Source organism: Oenanthe melanoleuca, chromosome 1A (genome assembly GCF_029582105.1).
Source record: "Oenanthe melanoleuca isolate GR-GAL-2019-014 chromosome 1A, OMel1.0, whole genome shotgun sequence".
In the NCBI taxonomy this organism is placed as follows: Eukaryota; Metazoa; Chordata; class Aves; order Passeriformes; family Muscicapidae; genus Oenanthe; species Oenanthe melanoleuca.
Window position 1 is genome coordinate 12,627,843 of NC_079334.1, and position 27,298 is coordinate 12,655,140.

At 39.7% G+C, this 27,298-nt stretch overlaps 1 protein-coding gene across 2 annotated transcripts in view; it reads left to right on the top strand.

Moving 5' to 3' along the window:
- Nucleotides 1-27,298, top strand: part of PHF21B (PHD finger protein 21B) — a 163,325-nt gene that overhangs the window by 128,773 nt on the left and 7,254 nt on the right. For both annotated transcript variants that reach the window (XM_056511716.1, XM_056511723.1), the window contains 5 exons: nucleotides 6,765-7,115; nucleotides 9,460-9,582; nucleotides 15,138-15,189; nucleotides 21,105-21,181; nucleotides 23,879-23,933. In XM_056511716.1, coding sequence (XP_056367691.1) covers nucleotides 6,765-7,115; nucleotides 9,460-9,582; nucleotides 15,138-15,189; nucleotides 21,105-21,181; nucleotides 23,879-23,933 — 658 coding nt within the window. The remainder of the gene's footprint in view (nucleotides 1-6,764; nucleotides 7,116-9,459; nucleotides 9,583-15,137; nucleotides 15,190-21,104; nucleotides 21,182-23,878; nucleotides 23,934-27,298) is intronic.

The window sequence follows — 27,298 nt, forward strand, 5'->3', positions numbered from 1 at the left end:
ATAAAGGACTCCTACCTGACTGCCTTATGCCAACATCCACAAAAAAACAGAGCTGGCAGATTCCCACTCAGACATCCCTCTCAGCAAAACTTCCATATCTGTAGTATCAAGCAAAGCTGAAGGAAAAAGAAAACCTAAATTAAATTATTTTGCCTTCTTAAAAACTGCTCAGGAATTCTATTATTTGCATGTCACCTTTACACTAAAGTTAGCTGTCCATGACTAACAATTGAAATACCAAATCATGGCAGATACACAGCACCTGGGAGATGCCTGATTGAGTGTGTGCAATCTCAACACTTGTGAAAACACTGCTGAGTAACCTGGGTTGTGTTGTGTGTAAACTGGGAGACCAGGGTTTGTTTTGAGGGCTTGTTGCAGTTCTGGCCTTCCTGAAGTCTGCTCAATTTTGCTATTGGTTTGGATCAGATTAAGGTTTCTTCCCTGGTCCGCTCCATACCAAGTAGCAGGATTGAAAATGTGGGTTGGAGTAGTTCCTTAGGTTTTGCCCTGCATTTCACACCATCCTGTATGTTCACAGGCTAATATTCCAGGGATATGCTGAAGAGTGGGCTATGTTGTATGTGAACATGGGATTCACTTATTGTGGGTCATCATGCCTGGGCTTTTTACAATGAAGAGCAACTTCTTTTTTGTGTAGTCCCATCACAGGAGAAAGGGAAGAAAGAAATCTTCCCTGTGGGAGGAAAATTAACTGTTTATTTTGACAGTGATCTTAGACCATGCTGAAGATAATAGGAACTTATTGGGAAAGGAACAAAAAGTGAACCAAGATGCAAATACTTTTATTTGAGTGAGTGGGGCAAGCTGGATTTTAGGGAGTATCATTGCTGTAAAGTTAAGCAGATTTTCTTTTTTTTTTTTTACTAATTTTTGCTGATAAAAAAGAAGAGGGAGGGAGTCGGTCCTCAGCTGGCTTCAATAGACACAGCTTTACTGAAGTCAGTGTGCATCTGTTCATTCTGATGCAGGATGTGATTACCCCATATTGCACTCATTTTATCAGCCATTGCTAATGTTTTCTGTGTAATCGTCTAAAATTTTCAAGAATTAAAGCTCTGGCTGCTGCTCCCAGCACTTTGCCTCTGTGACATATGAATTGTGCCAAATCCATTTTGAATTTTTGTTTTTAAGCTCTGAGTACAAGGGTGAAGTTAAAGTGTGAATAATGGTCTTTCTTTCAAAGGCAACGTGATATTGCACTGAGCTGAAAAACTTACTTTCGTATAGACAGCCCTGCTAGGATGAAGGTCTGATGGATGCTGAGCATGATCCAGCTGATATCTGATACAGGGAGGGCTCTTCAGTGTTGCTGACAAAGTTATAACAAGATCTAGGAACTGGAAGCTGAAGTTAGGCAAATTCGACCTTGCAGTAAAATGCCAGTCATGAGCATAAAAATACATTTTAATAATTTACTGGAGCTCATCATTAAGAAGTATTTTAGTATTTTCCTTTTAAAATCAGTCTTCAGTTTCTGGGAGAAATTATGTGGCCAGCCTGTGAGCTGGAGGACCACAGTGATCCCATTTGTGTTTGTAATTGAAGTACACTGTGTTAACTTCACTTCTTTCCTAGGCTTGAAGGAGAATACATTTACCAGAAATGCCCTTAACAATTCTCATAACACCTGCAGATCTTCGCAGACATAACTGTTCTAATTAAATCCCATCCTTTAGGACTACATAGGATTGCCCACAGAGATTGGACAAACTGTGTGACTTTCTTCCCTTCTCTGTGTTCCCTATACTTGTTTGGGTTGGACCTTGAGGACTTCTTTCGCAAGAGGTTTTCTTTCTTACCTTATTTTTCTTTACTACAGCAGGTGAGTGGCTCACCTGTTGGGGTGTACCTCAGGAAATAGATTGCCCATGATCACATTTTCCTTTGTCAGTGGTGACACACATCAGGCTCTCCCACCTCCACCACTCAGCAATTCATTCACCTCTGCAGTATTCAGCAATTTGTGTTCTTGAGCGTTTTGGTGAAATGGAAGCCTTTGAGTTTCATATAGGGACATCTGGATGGAGCTTAATAATATGGGATATACAAGAAGTCATGTTAGTCACAGGAGCTGATTCTTTCCTGATCTGAAACTCTTTAAAATACATTAAATTAGAGGTTGTTAAACATAAGAGCACTCTGTAGGTCTCACAGGATTGGGCCTTCTCTTATTTCTATGTCTGAAAAGCATTCACCTAGTGAATGCTCAGATTTGAGAATATCTTCTTGAAAAATGTGCTCATCTGCAGCTATCTGAGAAGTTCCAGTCTGAACATTGCCACAAGAAATGAAATGTTTGTTATTGTGGGTATTGAGGAAACCCAAGAACAACATGGGTTTAAGAAATCATTATATTCAAGATGCAGCTCTCTCTTCTGCATTTTGAGCCCTGGTAGTATCACACTCTGTTTTGACAGCTGTCAGAAGTTAAATGGAAGATACCTGGGGAAAGAAGGGTTGAGCTACAGGAGAACTGTTACTTGCAACACTTGCCAAGAGTTGAAGTGTTCTTTTGGTAATGTACATGCTGTCTCTTTTTCTTTCTCTTCTTCTCTTTTGCTTGACTTTGGGATCTTTTATTTCTGTAACTCTTGTGACAGGGACTGGTGTCATCCAACCTGTCCTACATTCAGTAGAAAATTATTTTTTGATGCTATGGGTGTGCAGTGTAGTCCCTGTCCTGCCCTAGTTCTATTCTACCTTTTCTTCAGTGATTGCCAGCTTCCAAACTTTTCCTAGTGCCATTGTCCTCCTTTCATCTCCTAAATTAAAGCCACAGTTTCACCGTGAGAAAAAGGAATTTATGCTACCTTTTTTCTTATTTTTTTCTCTTTCTAGCTGACACCATTTATCTTCACAAATAACTGTAGCAGTTTGTGGTTTTAGGTGACACTCTTCCAAAAGGCCTTTCATGTAGCTGTTTATTAAATATTTAAGCTTAGTGTTTTTATTCTGAGGGGAACATTCGTAGGTGTTAGAGCACAAGGGGCTTCTATGTTTGCTTTCTGTTTTGGAATCACACTTGCAGGCCCTAGAAATAAATGTAATTGTCACGGTGTGACTTGGATTTGCCAGCTTTAATATATTTAATTTCTTTTAGAGATGGGACCCAGGAGTAGAGACAAGGCAGGCTTACAACTTAGAAAGGTACAAGAAGAAATTTATTAATAACACACAAAAAAAAAATATTCAGAATAAGGTCCCTAGATTGTTTCCTTCTCCCCTTCATTCAGCATTTCTTACCAACAAACATACAGAGAGTACTTCAGTCAGTGATACATTCAAATAATCAGTTCAGTTTACTTAAGAGAGAAAAGTCCCTTTTTGGTTCTGGCTTAGGGGGCGTCTTTTACCTTCACAATCCACATCTGCCCGGGAAAAAATATTGCAGATTATGATTTTTCCTCCCATTCTGTCACAGTCCTTTCAGAGCTGTGCAATGGGTTATGTTACACACATGGGGTAGTACTTTTAAAGGCAGGCTGCTGAAAAACAAGATTTTCTTTATCTTCTTCACTATCAAATGTCTGTCTCTATTCCAGTCCCAAGACAGAGAGAGTTTCATTCACCGAGACACAAAAGTCATTTCTTTCTCTATTAAATGTCTCTGTTCACTTTTCAGTCCCAGAACAGAGAGCTCTTATTTCTCCAAGGCAAAAATAAGGTTCTTCTTTTCTAGCATCCAAACCTCCCCAAGTATATTTCACAGTTTAAAGGAATTTTAGTAAAGTCACCATTCCCTTAGCCCACAAAAAGGTTTTCAGCTACTTATCAGTTCGCATCTTTTCAATCTCTTCCCCTCAGGAACTTTATCTTCATTGCGCTGACTTCTGAAGTCTCCAGGCTTTATTCCTTCCCATTCAGGAGAGCTTAGGAAAAATCGAGGATCTTATCCAGGCATGAAGAAGTTACAATTGTATCCAGATCGTGAAGAAACAGCAAGGGCAGCTGGAGGCCTCTTCTCTCAGAACGAGGAGGGAAGGGGGAAGGGAGAGCCTTTGCCGGCTCCCCGATCCCCCCTGCTCGGCCATGCCCCGTGGAGAGGGGAGCTCCGGGCCGCGCGGGGCCATGCGGTCAGGGAGGGGGGGCCGGGACCATGCGGCCGGGCCGGGGCCCCCGCAGAGCCGGGGCCGGGGTCCCAAACCAGACCCCCAGCAGAGCCGGGGTGCCGAGCTGGGCCCCCCGCGGAGCCGGGGCACCGGGCCGGACTCCAGGCCGAGCCCAGAGCCGGGCCGCAGCCCCCGGCCCGGGACCACCACCCCCGGAGACCGGAAGCCAAAAGAGCCCGAACAAAGCTGATTCACTGTGATTTGTGAAAGCGAAGTAACTTTTCATTGGTTTCCAGAGCTGTCCATCACCAAATCAGCTCTCTGATTGGTGGCAGCAGCTCACAGGGGAAGCTCCCAGAGACGGGAGAGCCCCTCCCACTTCCCAGCTCCAGGGGGCCTGCTCGGAGGTAAATCCACCCCTCCCCCCAAGCACGTGAAACCAACACAGTAATTTTCACTTTAAATTATTGTAACTTCAACTCAGGAGCACCTGAAACTTTTGTTTCTGTAGTCAGCCATTTTTATTTTTCTGTAATTGCAAATAATTATGGTCTCCCGGGGTTAGGTAGACTTGGCAGGGAGTTTGCAGAGGCTTAGCCTATGAAAACAGCTATTCCTCTCCTGCATCACACGGTGGCAGAAAGTGCCCAGATTATGCTCTGTGCTGTACCAGTTTGGTAAGTCCTATCAGATAATTTTAGTATGCAGCACTTTATAAAGATTTTAGTGTTTTGTTTGAAATATGTTTTTTTGGAAAATTAAGTTTATTTAATTATCTGTGCAGGAAGAGCTTATTTTACAGTGAGGTAATATGTGTTCATCCACAACTTGCAGGATGTGTATTATGGATGTGTAGGATTCACTGAGGTATTACATCATGCATTAGAGAAGATAATGATATAGTTGGAATATAAGTAGGCATTTAGTTTTAATCAGGCTTTTGATTAAATATAAAAGTACAATTAAGAGTGACAGATACAGTGCATGACTACATGACAGATTTTGGCTAGAAGAACTCCTGAACTCGTGGGTTTAAACCAATGTTTTGTGCACTACTTTTGAAAATAAGACCATTAACTAATTATGGATACGAAGCTAATTACAGAGTCCTCCCTTAAACTACTTGACCAAGGTATTTGTCTGGTATCTTAACTAAGCCAGTCAGATAATTGTTACACAAAGTGATTGCATAAAGAAAATGAGCAAAGAACCGTTCAGTAAGTGTTTGTTGGAGTTCTGTGTAGTTTTGCATCATTTCCCAGCAGGTCTCTGAGGCTTTCCAGTGTTACCCTGAAGTTGTGAGCTGAACACAGTGGCTTCCGGGCTCTGCACGAGCCTGCAGGACCTTGGGCAAACCTCCTCTTTACCTTTTCATCTATGACAGCTGGATGTGTGAATGTCCCGAGCAGGACGGTGCCTCTGATACCAGTTTTGCACTGCTCATGGATGTTGGGTCCTATTAACATTTGAGGGACAAGTTACCAAGACACAAAGAGCTTGCAACAGCAAGTGTTGTTGTATTTAATACTTGCTGTGGGGACAAAAGGGTATGGGTCCTTCTTGACATGATAGGGGATGATGGCCAGCCTTGAGAGATGATTTTCTGCTTATCAGTAAATCCCTGCATTTTCATTAAATTGCTTACTTAGGCTCAAGATTGAAGTTGGCACAATTTGAAGGGCTCACGTAGACTCCAGTGTGGTGACACAGGCAGCTGTTTCCCATGTTTGTCTGTTAGAACTTGTCAGTTTGTTTCACAGTATGGAAGGTGCAAGAAGTGACAGGACTAAATAAGCACAGAGGGAACTGACTGTTTTATCTGGCTGTGTTAACGAACAAGCTGGGAGTGAAGTTAACTCCATGTGAAGTAGTTTAAATTATTTATTTTCAATCTTGGAACTGTACTTAAAATGTTGTTAAGGCAGAGCCATGTTGACAGCGTGGCGTTAGTTACACCACTGGAAACACATCACATTAGCTGAAAATGATTGCAGTTATCATTCATGGCTCTGGCTCTGCCTCCTGCATCCTCCCACAGCTGCAAATTAGCTCTTTAATTACTGCAACAAAATATGATGTTTGGTGGTTGTGGGTTTCTTGTATACCTCTCTTAATTTTATCTATTTTTTGTGAGCTAAGTGATTGTGTGACTGATCTTCTCTCCATTTGACATGGCATGTCTTCAACATGTGAGGATGTTTGTTGACCAATCCACCAGTATAAAAGCATATACTTTTCTGTCCCTGTAAATGCTTTCCCACAACTCCCTTAATCATTCAGTTCCTTTTCCTTAATTCATAGCAAAATTGTTGTGTCCTTCAGAAAAGGAAATTTTTGCACCTGGGTTTTCCTTTCTCTACAAAGGCTTTGGCTTACTCATCCCTACTGAGAAGTGACTGGACTTGTCACACTGGATGTGACTTGACTAGCATTGGTATGGATGTGTGCTAATCAAAATAAGGATTTGACTTTCTTCTCACTTATTGTTCAGCATTGCAGTGAGCTAAGAACTTCAAAATTACCCAATTGAGAAGCGCTGATGCATCTACAAGTAAATGAATGGTTGGCTTCTTGCAGCTGCTACATTCTGTTTTTCTAGATGCACCTGGTCCAGAATTAATGCAAGTACAGATTCTACTGGGAAAGGCATCTGTGCAGTGTTTGTTTATGTGCCTGACTCTCTTTTTGTAGGTTAGGCCAAAGACCCTGATTCCAGACAGCCTCCCAATCTCCCCGTGCAGAGACCAACCTTCCAAGCAGCCTCCCACCTTCCAGAAGGCAACCATAGTGAGCATCAAAAACCCTAGCCCTGCCCTCCCGACTGCCAACAACACCGTCAGCCATGTACAGACACACAACAGCCAGTCACAAAGTGTCGCCGAGCCTGCAGCTCTCTCATCCCCTCTGAGTGGTGCCGGCGTGGCCTACGCCATCATTTCCACCTCGCCCAGCAATGCAGCTCCGATCAGCACCAGCGCCGCCGTCTCCGTGGTCAACGACAGCATCAAAGTGCAGCCGCTGCTCATCAGTGCCGACAGCAAGGTGAGGCCCTGGGCAGCAAACGCAGCAGCTGGGCTGCAGGGATGAGCAGAGTGCTGCCCTGGCAGTGCACACCCTGTGCAGTGCTGGCAGTACTTCTGATGGTTCCTTTAAAACAAACAAACAAACCACTTTTATTCAATTATTCACATGTCTCTGTACCAGTCCTGAGCGTTCTTGGGTTCTGATACCTTCTGGACTGCAGCTGGGCCCCCTTGGAGTGCTGGAAAAGGTGGGGGAGCAGGAGCTGGGTGTTCCTCCCTTCCAGGGGTTTTACAGATGCCTTGACGTCCCATCTGGGGTGCCAGAGCTGATGCCTGGAAAGGCTGACCTGGAACAGAGACTAGACAGAGCAAAAGGAATAAAACAGGTATTTATTGAAAGGATACACTTTGGGCAGTGCAAGAGCCCAGCCAGGGCTACACCCAAGTAAAATCCAAGATGGATCCCAGTCATGAGTTTTTACACTTTGTATAAGTTTTGGTTCATCTACAGGTTGGGGTTAATTATCCAACCACAGCCCCAGGCCATGAAATCTCAACCCCCTGGCTTACCCCTTCCCTTTGCCATTTACGCTTTTTGGGTACTGAGTGTCTTGATTCTCAGCTGGGAAGGGATTGTTGTGTCTAACTACCCTGTGAAGAGAACTCACTAACAACTAATATGAAGTTTCAGAGTTACATACCAGGCAGCAGAGCTAAAGCTAAAAAAGCAAAGCTAAAACCCAAGGCACCAGTTCTCAAAATAATCAGAAAGCAATGGGAAAATTCTTCACATTGTCCCAGAAAAGGGACACATAGAAGCTAATGGACTTTTATCTAAAAAACAATCCTGTTTTATAATGGGAACAAAACACATCATTATGTAGACTGACATTAATGGGACCATATTAACTTCTCTTTCCTTAAGCCAATCTTCACTAATAAAATCCCTGAATTCTGTACAGGCTCAGATTTCCTATGGACTCCCTTTTCAATCATGCAGTGATACTAGATTTGTTGACTGACCCCAGGGAATACATAAAATAATCAGAGATTCCCTTCTATTCTTCCAGACCAAATGAAATGGAAGTTCAGAGTTTCAGAAATGACCAGGAGATGAGTCAGTAGAAAGAAAAAATTCAAGCCATGAATTACTCATTTCATCTTTGTGCTGCTTTTCAGCATTGGAATGCAAGAATTTCACCACTCTTATACCAGAGACAGATTCCATACAGGCTGCTAATGTACCCAGCAGATATTCACTGTAATTTACTACTGGGATTCTGCTACATTTGGTCTTGTTGGCAGCACAGGTTCTCATACAGTGCTAAAAAAATATATATGATGTAGGATGGCTTTTGAGGTAAACAAAAGCAGACATCTCTTCCCGATTTCTTTGACATAAATTATTTTTCTCTTACTTAAAATGACTGCTGGCTCAGAAAACCATCCCTTTTTACGCTCTTGAATCTTCTAGAGTGGCTGAGTTGAGATAATGTATCTAACACTTACATGACATTGATTGAAAATTAGCAATGAAGTAGATGGAAAATGCCTACTGTTCAAATCTAATAATCTTTATCTAGAAGGTGGTAATCCTTGGGAAGTCCATTTGAAGCTTGCACAGTCCTTTTGATTATAGGTATGAAGTCATATGTGTAATTCTGTGGGCAGAAATTAATTACTTTTAATTTAATAGCCCCTAGATAATGTGACATGCATAGTGTAAATCTTCATGTGGTAATTATGATACTACTGTAAATGTGTGAATGAGATCTGTGTCCTAATTTTTATAGGTTCTAAACAAGACCTAATTTTAATTTAAAACACGCATTTAGTTTATAGAAACTGGACATCCACTGCTTATAACATGTAAAGGCTGAGGACTGAAGTCTGATCTCAGTTGCATGAGGAGCACCTTTTTTCCCATCCCCATGTATTTACTCTGAAATAACACAGGTACAACTGAGATCAAACTGGGTTTGAAGGTTTAGTATTCCCATCTCTTCTACTTGTACACAAAATAAAATCAAAGGAAAGACCTTAAAATCACTAACTCCACAAAAGCATGGCTTCTCAGCCACCTTCACAAGTCCTCTAAATCGAAAGTGTCCTAATTTTCAGAGGCACTGATCAAGTGACTTAGGCTGCAGCAGGTTTATAATGCACCAATAAGAATTTTTAGAAACTTAAGTATGGATTTAGGACTTTAACCTAGGTTTCCTATTGTTTTATGCTTTTTGACTTGTGATTTACATTTCTTATTTGCAGGGTATCAAGTAATCCTTCAAAGAGAATTCAAAGGTTTCAGGCAGAAAAATCCAGTTTCATATAGTGAATTCTCTTATTTGTACATTGTCTTTTAGGTTATCATTATTCAACCTCAAGTCCAAACCCAGACAGAAAGTAAAGTGGAGACAAAGAAACCTCCTGAAGAGTCAGCTCAGGGACTGCCTGCTACCAAAAAGAAAAAAGAGGAAAATCCAGAGGTGATTTTTTTTTTTTTTTTTTTAATAAATGAGCTAAAATATGGTTAAGCTACAGAGGCCAAATCTAAACATTCTTCTGTGTGCATATGCAATTACTTTATTTGTACTTGTGGTTTCTGCCAGCTGTTCATTTCTCCTCTCAATCTCTGCAATCAGGGTAATTTCCCTGCCCTGACAAATTTGGTTTACACCATTCAAACCTTCCACTCTCACAAAATGTAAGACTTCGAGGTCTCATAATACCTAGAGGTCTCACAGTAATCTAGGGACCCCATGGCTGTAGCTGGATTTCTGTGAAAGGTGTATACAAACTTAAGATATTTTTCTTTTATGGTATCAAACATGTAGCATCAGATTTAGAGGCTTTGTATGAGATGGAATTAACATTTCTTTTGTAAACTGAGCTTTTAACGTCTTATTTGTAATGAATCTTGCAATTTTTAGATTGTATTAATAGTTTCCCATAGTTGCTGCGTATATATCTGCCCACATGTACACAGATTCTAGTCTGAAATACACTAAAATGCTTTGAATTGAGTAAGAGAGTAGACAGCAGGTAATGAGACTAAATCTCTTTTGTGAATAATACTTTTGATTTAAACTAGAGATATAAACTACAAGTTCTTGTAGAAATAGGGTTTCTCTAACAGACATTTTGGGTTTTGACTGGATATGTTAACATTAGATTGGGTGTAATTTTAGGGCAGTTTGAGAAGTTATACAGACTGAATCTACTTCTTTTGAGGAAATGCTCAGCTCCTGTGAAATCTTGAACCTCACTAGTCTAATAATTCTATAGCACAAAAGCACCCTTAAAGTTGTAGATTTAAGAGGATTATAATAACATAAATCTATGTTACTTCAGGCATGTAGGTGGTCATTTGTTTTACCAGTTTAAGAGGTTCATATAGTTAAACAGTGTTAAGGATAAGTATTTTATCCCAAAATATCACATCTTTGTGTAGAAGCTCTGCAAAACTATGCTTGAGAAACCTCCCAAGTTTAAAATCTGACCCTTATATGAATCTTCATTATCACTGAATGATGGGACTGTAGAGTCCTGTTTTGTTTAAGCAGGTATTTCCAAAAACTTATTTATTTTGTAGCACCTTATGGGCAGAAAGGCCAGTAGGCCCTTCTTAGAAACAGAATGCTAGGAAAAGACATCATTTTTTCTTTGCCTGTACTTTTTTCCCATGGAAAAAATATTGAATAAAAGCCTTCCAGAGAGATGCAGGAGGAAACAATTAGACTGGGCCCACACTTTTGGTATGGGATTTTAAAATGTAAGATTTTCATTACATTGCTAACCAGAATATCTCAAAAGTCTTTTTCTAACCACAGACACTGTTCCTACCCCATTTACTGGAGGTCTCAAAAACCTTAATTTTCTGGGTAGAGTTTTGACACTATGCCCTTAAGTATGACTGTTCTTTTCATAGATTTGTTGCACAGCCATAAATAGGTAGGGCTAGAGTAAATTTCTTTTGTTCTTTGAAAGTAAACTTTAGTTGATTATCATGTATTTATGCAATTAGTGTAATTAGAACTAACATCATAATTAGTATAAATACATGTAATGACATAAATAGAACATGTAATTACAAAACTAAATGCTTTTATGAAAATCTTTGTTTTGCTTCATGAGAGGCATACTGTGTATTTTCTATAAGTACTCATGGCTTGTAAGCAGATGATTAAATTTAAAGCAAAAACAACATGATATTTTTAAAAAGAAAATAGGCACTCAAGGCACTTCTCACTTTTATTTATCCTCAAAGCACAAAACTGAGGCAGGAACTCCAATCGGCTCTGTGTAGAACTTAGCTGGAGAGACTGGGATTTAACAAATTACACTGACAATTTGGAACAAGCTAACTAAAAATAACCAGACTTACCAGTAACCAGGATTCCCACATGCAGTTACTGATTGTACATGAACAGAGAAGAGTGAAGACAATAACTGTCTTTATCTCCTGGCTTGGTCATTCTGCTCAGCTGGGGATGAAGAACAATGATGGATCCATGATAGGCCTTCTTCCACTAGGATGACTTCTGTCAAGAAGTGGAGGCTTTACAAAAGGGAGCTGTTCCTCTGGGAAGAAAACGCCTTCGACATTGTTTTATGGGGTTTTTTTGTTCATTTGTTTGGGGGGATGTCCTGGTTTGGAGGACAGATCTGTGCAAAGAGAGGCAGGAGCCTCTCTTTTAAATGGAGAATGTAAACCCCCTCTCTCCAAATTGTTATAATTTTGAAATTAAGGGGCTCTCAGGCAAAGGTATGGGAAATAGGAATAACAGTTATTTACTAGGAAAATTAAAATAGAAATACAGTATTACAAAGAACAATCCCAACTCTGACAGAGTCAGAATCCAACCTGACACCCTGTCAGTCAGTCAGGGTGTTGCTACAGTCCCATTCAATGGTGGCTGCATCCTCCTGCAGTGGCAGATGTGGTTCAGCTGGAGCAGTGCTCCTGTAGAAGGTGCAGTTTTCCTCTGAAGGTCCAGGGATGATGTGGAAAGGTCCAGCTTTCCTCTGGAATTCAGAGGAAGGAAGGCTACTTTGGTGCTCCAAATCTCAGTTTTTATCTAGGTAGGAAAGGCTTGGCTCCTCCCTCTGGCTGAAGCATCTCCCAATGGGATGATGTAATTTTATCATACAGTGGGACTCAATGGCCCATCGGTAGATGATATTTGATGATGAGAAGGATGGGTTGTGGAAAAGATAAAGATGACTGCCCCACCTGGTATTAAAGATGGCCCATTAGCAGATAATATTTCTCCCAGAGATAAGGATCACTGCCCCACCTGGCTTCAACAGATGGTGATAGAATACATACTTTTGGTCACATCCTGTATTGCAAGCTAAGACAGGGGAGTTTGTTTGAGGGAAGGTAAGAGGGGCGGGTTAATATTTTACTTTTTTCTTAAAGAAACCTAAGTTCAACATGGAAAGAAACAGAATTCTGCCAAAAACATTTTGATCATTTAAAAATTCATAATAGCAAACAATCTGACAACATTTTCAGTCTAAAACATTTTTATCTAAAAGAAAAATTACTGCCATAAATGCTGGTTATTTAGTTAATGGCATTCTAATCCTTCCTAAGCACAAGAGAGACACATGGCAATTGTGAATTAAATGCTAATATTAAGCCTGGCTTGAAAATCTGGAGAAAACGAAGTCTTGGTTTTGCAGCTTCCTGTACAGAGGAGAAAAAATTGACCCTGTGATATTTGAAAGGAAAATTTTGCAGTGGAAGTCATATTTTGAGTTGAATCCAATGATCTGCAGGGGTGTGAAATAGCAAAACCCATAAAAACAAATACGCTATTAGTATAATATGCTTGTCCAAAAGAATATGGCTTGTACTGGGATTTTTAAAAAGGAACCATCTTTCAATTCCCTATAAAAGCTAACACTTCCTGTGTTTAATCATGAGATAATTGTCAAGTCCACTTGTGATGGCTCCTCATAAGCAGGTATGTTGTCATTACATTTAGTTAGATACGTATTCAAACCATTTCAGCATGAAGAGAGGAAATTGTTTAGCAAACATTCTAGTACACAAATAATTTCAGTTGAGGCATCAGAAAATATGTGCTTTCCCTACAATTTAATGTTGGGGTATTGCAGGAATTCTGCACTCCATTGAGAAAACACACATGAACCATTCCAGCTTTCTGGCTCTTTCCCTAAATATTTATATTACTTTTGCTCACAGTGCTGAGAAGTATTCTGCCACCTTTACTTTTTGATAAGGCTGAGGTGAATCCTACTCATTGACTAATTTTCTTCTCATATCTGCACAGTGGATCAAATGTTCATCTTTTCCTTCAGGTGTTTGCCCCCCATTGTGCCTGGCTGGTGTTTCAGGCATGTGAGGAGAGAACATTACTGACATCAAGGTCTGACATGCAAATGAACACTTGTGTGTAATTACCACAGATGTGGAAGGCAGAAATACAGTGAGAATATATATTTAAAATGCCAGTGAGGAAATTGTACACCATCATTTTTTAATCTACCCGGAGAGTAGGAATTTCCCGAGGTTGTGGAAAGGAAATATTCCTGTCTTACATGAGTATTTGATAAAGGTATTTTCACAGATGCATGAGTGTAGAGATGTCCAATCCCAACCCTCTGATTTTGATGAACTCACCCAATAGTTAGATCTTTTCAACTACAAAATGAGGATGTTTTAGCTTTCACAGTTTCACTAAGGGAAAGTCAGAATTGCAAGGGAAATTGTAGTTCTGGTGACTTACCAGTTGATTTTATCCTGAACTGAAATGAGATGTTGAATCATCAGACTTTCACAAAACAAGAAGGTCAGACTAATTTTTACTTGGAAATGTTGAAATGTGTTCTCCTGACACTCTTTGAATGAAACAGAATGTTTTGACCTTCTACTGCTCAAACACTGTGTTTTTCAGTTGGACCTGAATCAAAACATTTTGTTTGAGGTATAATAATTGAATCTTCCTATGGTCTTTATACACTTCCTCAGGCTTGGACTGTGGGCTTTGCTTGCTTGGATTTCTCAAGAGCTTGAGTTTCATAGTCAGACTGTTTCTCCTGTGGAATTGAACCTCATGAAAATGCCCCTTGGGTAACCTGATCCAACAAGATTGGCCAGCACAGCAGAAAGAAGAGACCCCCCCAAAGCCCCACAAGTACCACAAATGCGACTGAAAATCATTGCATTCAGCTTAGTTTGGGCTTGGAACAACACAGTGTAGTTTTAGTTTTCATCAAAAAAATACAATAAAAGCTTTAGCAAAACCTTTCTGCAAGGAAAAATTTTCCAGTGAGAAATCACTGACAGAATATTTAAAATTTGCTCTAATGCTTGTCCTATCACTGCATCAGCATGTTCTGGAGATTTTTTAGTATGTAGATATGTTTTGTGCATGTACAGTTTAGAAGAATTGTAATATTTTAGATCAGATTCCTCACTGCAAAATGAGTTCACCAGCGTCAGTGGGAGATTTTTTTTCACTCCCCAAGGAGAAAAAATGTTTGATCAGTATACATCTTCACAACCCATGCACACAATGTTATTTTTATATCTGATTTTTTTTTTTTTTATGGGAGGGGACTTTCAATATGCTTCTGATGTCTTGTTTAGTGTTGTACAGTTCATATGTGTTTCATTTCGTGTAGCTTGCTCATATCCAATAAAAGCAGTATGCCATGTCCAGATTGTAAAAATAATACAAAATTACTTTGCTAAAGAATGGAGTAACAATCCAGCAAGTAATGTGAAATTGAACTGATTGAATTGACTGAATATTGGTCATGTGCTGTTTAAGATCAGTAATCATTTTGCATTGACTTCAGACATCTTTGAATTGCTAGAGTTTATATAGTCATCCTAGGAGAACCAGGCATAGCAAATCTTCAGTTAAAATTCTTTACATTGCTGTGCATTCAAATATGTACATTTCTAAGAGAGTTTTACTGGGTTTATTCTGTCAATGCTAATTTTATTTATTTTCTTAACGTAATTATTATCGTAGAAAATCTTACACATTTATTTCTTCCTTAGAAAATTGCCTTCATGGTAGCACTAGGACTGGTTACAACAGAACATTTGGAAGGTAAGACAGCATATGTTGATTTACAGTTCAGTTTTTGAGTGAAATATTTTCTGTTGGCTTCTCTGCCAGAGCACATTACTGTGGATTGTGTTGAGATGGCTCTCGAATCTCTCCAGAGAAGGAGATTCCACAGCCTCTCTGGGCAATCTGCTCAGTGTTCTGTTACCCTTTTGGATAAGAAGTTCTTCCTCGTGTTCAGGAGGAACTTCCTGGAACTTGTCCTGTTGGTGGGCACCATGGAGCACAGCCCTCTCCATGCTCTGACTCCTACCTGCAGATATTTACACACATCAACAAGAGTCTCTCTCAGTTTTTCCTTCTCCCGTCCTCTGAAGGGCATGAAAACTGGAAAATAAAAATGAAAAAAATCAGATGAAATGTTACCTTTGTACAATTTTGCCTTTTAGTCTCACAATAGTGGGTGAACCTGCTGAGCCCTGCCTCCCACCCCATGGCACAGCTCAAGGGGCATGAGGACTGGCCCTGCAGCCAGCCACCAGTATGCTTGACACAGGCTGGTATTTGGACTCACTCAGTCATCACGGTCCTTTAGAAGATGTTAACAACTGGAGGAAACAGCGAAACAAAATTCTTGCAAAGGCTCTGGCCACCACTGACCTGGTTGATGGATCTGTGAGGTTCAAAGAGTTTGCCCAGATATGCAGCAAGTGCCCTCTGCTCTCTCCCATGTGAGATGGACTTGCAGTTTTTGAGTGGATTGTCTGTCATCTCTAGAGTTCCACAGAACAATGTGTAAAATAGTGGTGAAAATCTGGGATTTGTTTCACAAGATTTTACTTACTTAAGACTATTTCTCACAAAGATTTCCTTCCCTCCATTTTCCCCACTTAGCCAAAAACTTAACAAATCTCCCATCTAATCCTGTGTTTGAATGAGAGCCTCTAGCATGTCTTCCCAGGCTGCTGAATATGACTTCAAACAAATATTGCACATAAGTTAAATGCAGTATCACATAGTTTTCAGTTTCCTTCTCCAACCTTCCAAAAATAGCTTGCAAAAGTTAGCAGATTTGTATCTTTCTTTGCCTCACCTTTGTTGTTCTGAAATTATAGATGAGAGGGGGGAAAAAAGGAGTTTGTTTAGCATATTTGCTACTGGTGTGAGACAAGTTGGGGTGGCAGAATAGTTCTCATGGACAGAGACGATGCAGATATTTTTAAGAAAAGATCTGCACTCTGTTTGGTTTAGGTTACAAGCTCAGCTATAACAAGTTGGTGTGATTCCACCAGTAAAAGGACAGAAAGCTGGTGTCTGTGTCAGCTGACAGTGATTCTTGATCACAGAAAGTGTTAATGGCAGTTGATATTTACCACACATGCCATGGACCATAGTTAGCAAAATACTTTGGAATTTCCAGTGCACTGAGTTCAAGTTTTATGTGCTTTAGACTTAGGAGCATGCTTAGCTACCTTGCTATATCAAGGTATCTACCATTTTTAGCTTGATTTCTTTTTACTAAGATTTCCAGTTCTTTGGTTTTAAGACAAGTTGAATTGGTGAGAAAATACATCTGAATTGTAATGTCTCCTCAGTATATGCAGCCAGTTGCCTGTGGGTCTTGTTGCCTGTGGGTCTTTTTGGTGTTTTTCCTCTTTAAATCTGCATTTTAGAAAGTTATTTAATGTCCCAGTGACTGAGAATTTGAAAACAGTTTAAAGAAATTTTAAGCCTTCATAATTTTTAATCCCTTAATGGTAATGGATTGAAATGGAAATCAAAAAGCTACAACAATGTGGGGAGAAGATTTATAATCCAAAAAAGTACAAATGATGACTGGTTCTTGATTTCTTTGTCTAAGGAAAACAGGACAACTTTTGAAGTTGTGCAGAAGTATAAATTATGCTTACAATAGAGAGGATTTAATTTTGAATAATTCTATAACCTTTGATTTTATTGGAATTAATAAATTGTTTGTGTGGATTTATTGCTTATGTTCAAAATGCCAGGCAGTGCTCTACTCTATTCTACACAAAATATGGAGATGCACATTTTAAGCCAAACTGCTACAACACTCGCCATGCAGAATCAATTCTTGAAGACAAATTCACTTTTTATGTTCCTTCTAGCATTAAATAAATGGTTCCAACAAAGAGCTATTTACTATGGAAAGGGTATTTCTTCATCAGAATTGGTGATTACAACTGTCAAAAGTGTCCTTATAGCTTTCACATCCTAAAGGTTATTATTTTACTGCTCTGTCATGTTCACAGTTATCAGTCATTGCTATTTATCAGGAAGCAGTGGTCATTACACAGTTCAGTTTATTTTAAAACTTCTGATTATTTCTCAATTTCACATTTTTTGAATTTAACTCTATCCAGATTGGATAAAATCTGGAATAAGCATTAAAAGCTTATTCATTTGGTATATTTAATTCACAGTGTTACTGTTTTTCTTAATTTTATTCATTAATTTTCTGTTGAAGGGCTGAATCCACTTCTATGTGGATTTCTCTATCTGCCTAGAAGCCTTTTCACCTAACGTCCACACGAGCATTCCCTGCCTGAGAAAAGAGCTCTGTTCTGCAGAGCCTGAGTGTAAGGCATCTTTACCAGTAAAAGAGCACAGCTGCCTCCACTGAGACAGTCTGCAGGGTACAGCTTTCCCTGAAGATAAATTGCCATCACAGGCCTCACAGAATGGCCATGCAGAGTGCTTATTGGTGAGGCAGCAGCTCATTGGAGTTTAGCCTCCAACATAAAGCTATCTTCATTCATCTTTGTCATATGTATTACAGTTTAATTTTTCCTGTTTGGTTTCTAATTAATTAAATTTCTTTAATTTTTTTTATTTTATTTTTAAAGCTAAGGAATAAGATAGCTCAATTCTGTGATGCATGGTTGTAACATACTGAATCTCTTTCTCTAGACTAATAGAACACCTTTTAGCATTACAATTGTGCAAAAAAAATTTGAAAGAAAAACTTTAAAAGAAGGACCTTCAGCTCAGGTCATTCTAAAAATGCACATCTTGATCCATCTAGATTTCTGAAATATTTATTATATCATCAATTGAAACAAATTTAACTTTATTGCACCCTGTTCTGAAAAGTACACAATACTTGTAACAAGTAACCAAAGATAGCATACCAGTGTATGCTTTTGCTCTGTCTAGGTGTAATTATTGACAGAACCACTCTAAATGTACATAAATGCATGGTATTTTTGTTTCCATACAGAAAATGCTCTCTCTCTCTCTCTCTCTCTCTCTCTCTCTCTCCCCCCTCCATCTATTCCCACTGCTATTACTTTTCCTCCCTGCCAGCTCTTATCTCTGTACCATAACAATGCCTCTTCCAAAGCTGCATTCCCAGTATCTGCCATATGTGTGATTCAGACCCCACTAGATAGTTTCTGTTACCTTGATGAGAGCACATACCAAAGAAATTTTCTGTATAACTTGAGACCACGAAGAGCAGAAAGAACAGATCCATCACTGTCCTTTTTTAAAATGCTTGGCCCAGTTACATACAAAGAAAACTGCTGCATTGAATTCTTTGTTTCTTTTTCTGGGCCATTGAAAGTCAAAATTCTTGTATCCCTGTGACCACTTCTGGAAGACCAAGCCTGCATAAGTCCAGTTTTTTTCTCTGCACTGCCATGGCAGCCCTGAATTCACTGATAAGGGTCCTGAGCCCAGCTGCAAGAGCCTCAGCTCCAGCTCACACTGCTGAGACCAAAGGAAAGAGTCAGCAGAGGGCCACTTCCCCTGTTTTATTGCTGCACCAAGGTTCCTCAGCTGTGACATCTCTGTTATCTTTGGCCTTGAGAGCATTTCCTTTATAAGAACTGACACTGACATCAGGAACATCTCTCTTCTGTGGCTTTGACAGGCCACTGCCTGTACGCATCCTGCTGCTGAGGCATAATTCACTTTAGATACTTTCAAAGTGCCTGGGAGCTTTGGGATGGATATTTCAGCACAGACACGTGAGCATTTCATAGGAAGCATTTTCACAGTAGGACAGAACTGCTTCCCAGACACGATCCTGTGTTTTGGAATCTGCATAGTGTGGAGGATGTTAATATGGTGCTACTACAGTGGTTACAGCCGAGGTATTTATCTCACATCTCAGTGCAGGTCCAGATCACACCTTTCTTGGTGGTGAGATTCTGTGCAGCCCCTTGAGTCACAGCATGTGACAGCTTATGTCAGGATGTGAACAGCAGCCTGCCTGTGCTATTTGAACTGCCCTAGGAGAAGACACCTTCTGACATGTCCCTGTGCCAAAGGAAAAGCCAGCTTATAGTTGCTCTCCTGTTTTTCTTGTCCATCTAGCTTCCTTCTGATGCATCTCTCACTCCAAGAACAGTGGCTTAGCCAACAGTCTTTGTGAAGGAAAGGTTTTAAATCCATATCTTGGAAGTCAGGCCAGTACAAAACCTGTACAAAGTTTTGGCCTCATCTCTAGGGACACCGTGTTCATGACATGACCAAAAATACTGACACCCTGTATTGTAGCAATGCTTAAAATGGTATATGGGAATGATCAACACTTGGGTGTTGGAAACCAGAAAAGTGTGAAAAGGGTGCTGGAAACCAGAACTAAGTGCTGGGGATCCAGTTTTCAAGTATCATACACACCCTGAAAGCTCAGCTGTATCTTATTGCTGGATTACGGGTGGGAGGTCTTGCTCAATAGCCTGAAGGTCATTTTCTGGGGGTGTTCTGAGACAGACCTCTTTAGCTCAGACATTGAGGAAAGACACCAGACCTCCTGCATAATCAGATGGTGTCCTGAGTTTCTGTTGGGTGTGCTCCGGAGCCTCTGTGCTCCTGCCAGTTCCTCTTCTTCTGAGACAGAACAGAGGTATCACCACCATGGGGGAATTTAGACTAACAAGATCTCTCTGGTCCCTCAGAGCAGAGCCTAAACTTTACCTTACCATATTCACATAGGAAATATTTTGGAATAGAGCACACACTTCATGTCATGGGATCAATTCTGTGGCTCTCCTTGCTAAAGTACATCTGGGGTTTATAATCAAAATAATAGGCTCCAAAAGTCATGCTTGTAATAACCTCAGTATTCTGAACAGATGTCAAGAACGGGAAAAAGAAAATTCCATATGATGTAAATCCTAGCTCAGATCAAAGTAACATTAAACCTACAGGTTTCTGTGGCTGAGTGATCTTCTCCCTCTCTCTGTGTTTGCAGAATTGTGCACATGGTTGCTAAACACAGTCCTCAGCATGTGCCACCTTCAGTAGGTGTTACCATTTAGTTGAAGGGAGTTGTGGAAGTTCAGTGGAAGGGAGAAGTGGGCTGCAGTCCAGAGTCCATCTCCGTGCTGGTGTTTTCAGGGACACATATACACACATATAATCATAATGTCGTTTTGCAAGCTCAGGATTATGAAGTTGTATGCTTCTGGGTGGATAAATCAACACACCCTGGTTAGAACTGAGTCCAGCTGTGCCATTTCAACTATGCTTTTTCTAGCCTCCATGGAGAAAAAGTAATGTCAATTGAATTTAAAAGGTTCTCTGGGCTTTCATATGATATGAACTAAAGTCTTAATTGCTTTAAATGCTTCCCTTCTGTTAATAATAGACATTGAGAGTACTTTGAAGGCTCTCTGATGGTGCTAGCTGAGTCTGTGTCTGAAGGGATAATAATAAAATTCTTGTAGGGCAGCAGAAGTCTACCTTGAAGGGAGGAAAGAATAAAAAATGCCTGTGAAAAATGCTTTTCACAAGGAAAAGCTTATTAATGTCAAACCTTGAACTGTGGCAAATATCAATGCTGATGCAACCTAATTATACTTTAGAAACTAAACAGAGCACAAAACTCAAGGGGCTGAGGGTAAGATCATCTTGCTTAACAAGTTATATCTACATTTTTCCCTGATGAATGAGAAATACACAGTTCATGTTCCTTTCCATGGTTACAGAAATCCAGAGCAAGCGTCAGGAAAGAAAGAGAAGAAGCACAGCAAATCCAACCTACAGTGGACTCTTGGAAACAGAGGTACTTTATCATTCACTTTTTTTACCACAGTTCTATTTCATATCAATAAAAGGTCTAAGTGTTTCTTACTACAAAAATATATATGAATGCAGAACCACAAATACTTGTAAAGAGATACTGATGTAGAAAACAAAGAAAGAAAATATCTCATCTCAGTGGCTAAGCATCAGGTTTTCACCACACAACATCACTTGGTCCAAACAAGAATTCATCTTAATTTTAAATAAAGGCCAAAAGGACTAAATTAATGTGGGACCTAATTACTCTTTTATCTACAGAGGCAGTCCCTTTAGATCATAACTGGAGAACAAAGTGCTGCATTATGTTCAAATATGCATTGCTATTTCTCTTATCTTGTGCCAAATAATAAATGGAGATCTTTGCTTTTTTTATTAGTGACATTCATAAAAGGGGTGTGTAGGTTTAAGAATCAGTGTGGTCTGCAAGGGTTATAGAAGTCTGCATAATAAATATAATAATTCATTATTAAAAGTAAAATGCTCTGGATTATCTCTGTTATTTGTTACATGTACACTGTTGCATTTACAGTAGTATCAGAATCTGGTTCTGCATAATATTGGATTGCAAACTTGGTGTAAAAGAAGCATATAAATAGGCTTAACTTCTTCTGAATTTTTTCTGTTTCTAAACTAACATATATGCATTTATTCAGCTAATTAAAAATTCACCTTTAAAATTTCAGCACAGTTTGGGTTTACTGGCTGAACTTTCTGAAATGAAATGAAACTGAAATAAAACTCAGTTGCAGCCAGTTCTCTGTTTAAACAAGGCTTCTCTGTTCTGAGTCCTCTAAGACTAAGGAAAGTGATTGTTCTTTACTTAGGCATAAGTGATGCAGAATTTCTGGTATGCCAGTATTTCAGATTTCTGTCTTTGTTGGCAGACAGCAAACAGATGAGGCTGAGAAGAAACCCACTGCTGCAGTCAAACTGCTGAGTCGCTTGATTGTTCTTTTTTTGAAAGCATTGGAGATTTTTATACTCCAGAGCAGATCTGGGCACTTAAGTTCTTCAGAATTCCTCAGCTATTTTCTTCAGTGCAAATACTGATGCCCATATGTGCAGTATTTAACACAGTAGGAACTTTAGTCTTGCTAGCATTAAATCTGTAGCTCCTTAGATATTTTTGTCCTGATTATTAAAATACTTGCAGCAGAGTTTTGTAGCTGTAGCGATACTGGTGTTTGTGACAAACTCTATTGCCTTGGAGCAGAGGTAGAAGATGGCCTGCTGCACCCCTAGTTCATACTTCATCATATCTATTCTCAAAAGCATATGCTGAAATGAAGGATGGCACGGAGAAAGAAATGTCTGTGAAAGACTCCTGTGGCTGATCAGCTGTGTCCTCATTAGGAGCTGTCATTAAGAACTGACCATGGGGAATGCCATTCAAGTAAAATGGAGGCAGATGGTTTTTCTCTGATCAATTAGCTGCTCAGACTGATTTGCTAATCAGTGAGTTGAGGTATTTGTGGCATTTCAGGCATTTTGGTGCAATTTAATTTAGTCTACTGAATGATCTTTAATTCATGATTGTTTAAATTGAAATTGCATATAAATTAGACTTTTTATTTGCCAGCACTCTTCAAAATGGCAGGAGCTCAGCATTTGTAGTGCTGATACTAACTTCGTTTGCAAAAATGTGATCATAGTCTTATGTCTTCTCTTGAATGGTGTGCTTTTTCTTTTCATGTCTTCTTAAAAAAATTAAATACCATTTTATTTTCCTACCCTCAGTAGCCTTTTTTTTTAATAAAAAAGGCTTGTTTCAGGCTGATTATTTTTTGAAGAAAGAAACATTTATTCAAACATGTATTCATTAACAGACTGGCAGGCACCCATCTATAAGAGAATAGTTTGTTCACCACAGAATAAATAGTTTAATAGCAAAACCCCTCTAATTTTCTTTCAAGAAGAATCTAGCAACATGTAATGGAGGAAAATAGTGCTGTTTCCAGTCCTTCTGCACAAGTATTGGATGTCTCAGAGGAACAGTTCGGGGTTGTCTAGACTATTAATGAAGCCTGGCTTGCTACTGACCACAGCTTGTACCAGTAGACCAGGCTGGCCATGGGCTACATTAGATGAGTTAAACATCTCAGACAGGTTTGCAGTGCTCTCTGTAAGTTTGGTGATCTCAGCAGATGAAATCACTGCCAGCTCTTCAAGGTCCTGCACATTCACTTCTGGAAAGGAAATATTTTGCTAAGGCCTTCACTCATTGTTTGCAAATGCAGTACACTCCTCTGAACTGTAGGCAGGTGTCACAAAGGAAGCAGTGTTTTTCCTGCAGGCGAGAAATCCATCACCATTTCTATATATGCAAATAAAGATGTCATCTCACAGCAATAATTTTTCCTTATGGACGGTGTTGGGCTTGGAGTTGTCTTGCTCTTATCAGCCCATAGAACATATTCTGAAACCCCATCAATAACATTTACAATTTGTATTTCTCTCTTCTTAATAAAATCTAATGTGCAGTAAACTGCTCTATGAAAAGCTTGTTAGAAAGGTAAATCATGCAACTCGTTGTCTGACTGTGTCAGTGGTCAGTCTAAGTAGCTTTTGGAGAGCTGGTTAGGTATGAGGTAAGCCCATGGAGATTGATAATCTGAAATGTAAGGGACAGCCAGAGCACTTTGCAATGACACGTGGGTTGGTTTCTTTTCCCTTGTAGAGGAAACGCCTTGCATCGAATTATTTGAATAACCCCTTGTTCCTTTCAACGAGAGGTAAGCATATTTTTAAATGAATATACTACTATTCTACTACTATTCTAATGACATGTTAAAAATGTATTAGTAGGATTTCATAAGAGTTACTGTCAGGATACCATAGGGCATTATGTTGTGTAATATCCCTGGGTTTTAATATGAAGTTAAAATAGATGGTTTTCCTGCAAAAACAATGGTAGGATAAAGCTAAAGGTCACAATTGTATAGAAATGGATCCAAAGCCTCTGCAATCAGTGGAAGATCTGATCTCTGGCACTTGAAGCACCATGCAGTGAGAGAACTGATTGAAGAAAGTAGTGTTGCCAACCCCAAGTACTTAAAAATATATATTGAAAAATAATTACTATTTTAGGCTTTTCATTTGCCTCTTTCCACCAGCTTTAAGAAACTGCTCTCCATCCTCAAGCAGGAGAAATTTCCCACAACTTTTGCTGCAATAACAAGGACTGAAAACCAATTTTTCTGATTCTAAGAGGCAGAGCCATAAATCTAGACCTGATGATGTTGAAAATGCCATCCAGTCCTGCATTTATAAGAACTTCAAATCTGAAGCTTTATAGTAAATGCCTTGAGAATTAACAACTCAGAGGAGCCTTTTGGAGATGCTGATGATTAGCTTATGGGGAAAAGCACATTTCAGGGAAAAAAGTGAAAGACAGAGAAGACAAAGACTTGGGACGTGAAGTGAAACACAGAGAATGTTGAGTATAGTTTAATTCTTCAGACAAGACCCATGTAGTGTTCTAAGGAAGAAAGTGAGAAACTTGTATTTCAGAAGAGAAGACAAAGCCAGTAAAGGAACTTGATTCTGTCCTTGCCCTTGTTTTGCCTTTATACTGAGATGCACTAGAGGTAAGGGAAGAGATGCCTTTTTGTAAGTTAAATATTATTTCAGTATTAGGAGCATTTGCAGGGGTAATTATAATTGAGACACGAAGTTTTGACAGTTTTTCAGTGTTTGCTTGGTCGCCCTGTCAAGTGTCATGTTTAGTGCTTGAGATTCATCTTTCTGCCCCGCCTTGATTTCCTGCACCACAGGAGCACCAGCTGAAAGGGAGTGGTGCTTCTTTCTGCCTTCAAAACTTCACATGCCAGATACAGACACTTGGCCTACTTACCATATGCCTGTAATGTATTTGGTCTCAGAGGACAGCAGAGGTTATTACAGTAAACAGCTATGATGGCTCTCCTCTTAGCAGGAAACCAGGCTCATGTAAGCCCCACTAGAAAGAACATTATTCCTGGCTTAGTTTTATCTTCAAAAATAAAATTGTAATTTATTGTTTGTCTCACCATAGCATTTGTTTTTCCTATTTAAACACATGTGAGAAATCAGGACAGAATGGCATTGTAAGTAAGTTGTGCTGCCAGCCCCTTGGTGGGTTTAAATTAGGGTTTGATATCTCTGACCTTCTTTTCATGACATGTTTCTCATTTTATTTGCAAGGAAGTAGGCAAATGACAGAGGTCTACTGATGCAGCTGTGTTGGAGCTTCCTGGAAATCAGCAACCTCTCTCCTTAATCGTTAATTCCTCTTTGAGGAATTTTTGTTATTTCCAGAATATGTGCTGGAGTTCTGCATGTTCTGAGAATGTTGAGATGGACTTCTTTATAGCAGAATTCCCCACCTCTGCAAGGATTTTTTTGGCACCAGCACTGTTTTGCTGGGTGTTTTGCTGAACAGAAGGCAGGTGCTGTCCCAGATTGCTTGGCTCTGCAGTGATGAAGTTCTCCAGCTTCAGTGCAGAGATGCCTGTCCCTTCTCTTATAAAGTGCTGCTTTAGAAATATTGTCCTCATTTCAATTTTTCAGCAAATAGAAGAGGGAAGTGGAAATGGTTTAAGAAGCTCAAAACTTTGTAGCATAAGTGAGCTGAAAAGACAAATAAACAAACTAGAAAAAATCCCCATGATGTCCAGGAAACAACTGTCATTTCTGGAAATACAGAAGAGGACAATTCTTGTAAATTTTGATCAAAATGTTAATTAATCAGGATTCATTTATATTAAAATGTCTTATCTGAGATGAGGTCACATCCTCTGACATGTATCATTTGTACAAAGGAGTCAACAATTATCAAGTCTCTGTTTATCTGAATAACATTTATATCCCCTGAGTAATCATGGTGTCACACAGTGGTGGATCTTTGTGTGTATATTTTTGGGTATGAAGCAACATCTACACATTTTATAGGTCTGTGATTATTTATGGAACTCATTGCCAAAGTATACTACAATTCTTGGAAGAAGTAGAGGAATTCATGGAACAAAAAAAATCGATCAAAGGCTGTTAAATATAAAAATGAAGATGCAAGCTCAGGGTTAGGGAAGCCCATAAACTGCCAGCATCAGAAGAATGCTCCTGGATTTACTGTGTTTGCCCTGTTCTTGCACTCTGTGCAGGAGTGGCAGCACTGTGTGCTGTTAGCAAAGGACATGGGGATTTATAACCTTTGTCCAAGTTAGGTGAAGCTGTTTCTTTATTCTCGAGCTCCAATTCCCACATGTGTGTGAGGCCTGCTGATGTGTACATCTTCATGCCTGTGCACACATCAGTGTGTAAAACCAGTGTGTAACAATGGGAGGGGACTTCAGGTGAATCTGATGAGAGGGATCACAATGGGACAGCTGTATTCCCATTCTGATTAGAGGGACCTGAAGGAGGACAGGAGAGCAATATCAGTTTGGTTGTCTCCACTTTAATCCAAATAAAGGCCTGTCCATTAAGTGTTTTTCATTGGGACAGTGTGCTCCAACCCCTTGCAAGAACCCAAGTGAATGTCTGGACTTGTGCCAGGAGCATATTAGGCTGGATATCTTCCCCCAGAGGGTGCTGGGCACTGAACAGGCTCCCCAGGGAATGGTCACAGCCCCAAGGCTGCCAGAGCTCCAGGAACGTTTGGACAGCACACTCAGGGATGCACAGGGTGGGATTGTTGGGGTGTCTGTGCAGGGCCAGGAGCTGGACTCAATGATCCTGATGGGTGCCTTCCAGCTTAGGATATTCTGTGATTCTGTAAATCAGCAGCAATAATTGAAACACACTGTGGAGTTTCCATAAAGCTCTTGATTTTTTCTGGCTTTTTATTTTTAGACAAAACTGTGTTGAATTGCACAATTTTTAATTTATTTTTTAATGGAAGGCTTGGCCTGCTTTCCAGAGAGCTCTATTGGTTCTTGTTCATATCAGGTTGTGAATACCATCACTACAGACTCAGTTCATCCAAAGGTCATTTGTGTTCTGGGTTTGATGAGAAGGAGTTGATGATGCCATCAGGCTCACTCCCACAGGAGCTGACCATTTTGTCTGGGAATCAGCTCAACATTTAAATCTGTGTTTGAAGATTAGTTGGAGGCACCCA